The following is a 933-nucleotide window of genomic DNA, read 5'->3' on the forward strand; positions in this document are numbered from 1 at the left end:
TATAAAAAATATTTTTGAACATATAAAACCTAAAGATTTGCCCCACAAAGACGCAAGCTGAAAACACTTTTTGGAGAAAGTACTCCAATAGTAAGAGAAACACAGCCCAGAGATGACGAGAGAAATAAGGAGGATGAGTAACCAAATAATTTGTTAAAGGGGGAGAGCCAAAATCAAAGAGAAGAAAACATAGATCTATAAGTAACCCAGAAATAAAATTTTTCACCTATTAAGGAAATTGGGATAGGGTGGCATTCAAGAATCTAGTTTTTTTTTTTTATTAGGGATAAAACAAAAATGAAAAATTAAATAAACAAATAAATATTAATAAACCTTAGTTTGGGTCCTAGATTAAGGGCAGCCATCATGAGAAGAAAAATACAAGATGCAATTTATAAACCAGCAGGAAAAAAAAAAAAAAACACATCAGTATAGTAAATGGAAAGCAGGAATGGAAGAGAAAATGAATCAAAAAGAAAACACAATAATGAAAACAGGATGGCAGAGATAAGTCCTAACATAGAAGTAGTGACAATAAATGTAAATGTATTAAACTTACCAATTAAAAAACGGAAACTCTCAAGTTAGATTAAAAAACAATCCAACAATATACATTGTTTTCAAAAGACGCCATTAAAATGAGAAGGCCAGAAAGTGCGGAGCTTGCTGCGGAAGAACCCCAAGGCCAGAAACGGCGGAGCTTGCTGCGGCAGAACCCCAGCGGCAGCGGCGGCGACGGCGGCGGCGGCGGCGGCACCCCAGCGGCGGAACCCCAGCGGCGGAACCCCAGGGGCGGAGCTTGCTGCGGAGGAACCCCAAGGACGAATCAGAGCGAAAGTCACCATCGTCTGACCGGCCCTCCCCGAGCTGAGGATTTAAGTGCGGCGCGCGGACTTGGTATTAAGTCCTCCCAGCTCTTTCTGGCCACTGTTC

General features: G+C 41.4%; 1 protein-coding gene across 1 annotated transcript in view; it reads left to right on the top strand.

Annotated features, from left to right (window-relative positions):
- Positions 1–638: 638 nt before the first annotated feature.
- The window catches only part of LOC105756127 (UL16-binding protein 1-like), a 7,373-nt gene continuing 7,078 nt past the window's right edge, over positions 639–933 (top strand). The window contains exon 1 of the mRNA XM_023728325.1: positions 639–879. Coding sequence (XP_023584093.1) covers positions 639–879 — 241 coding nt within the window. The remainder of the gene's footprint in view (positions 880–933) is intronic.

The sequence above is a fragment of the Trichechus manatus genome, unplaced genomic scaffold (genome assembly GCF_000243295.1).
Source record: "Trichechus manatus latirostris isolate Lorelei unplaced genomic scaffold, TriManLat1.0 scaffold00002, whole genome shotgun sequence".
Classification (NCBI taxonomy): domain Eukaryota; kingdom Metazoa; phylum Chordata; class Mammalia; order Sirenia; family Trichechidae; genus Trichechus; species Trichechus manatus.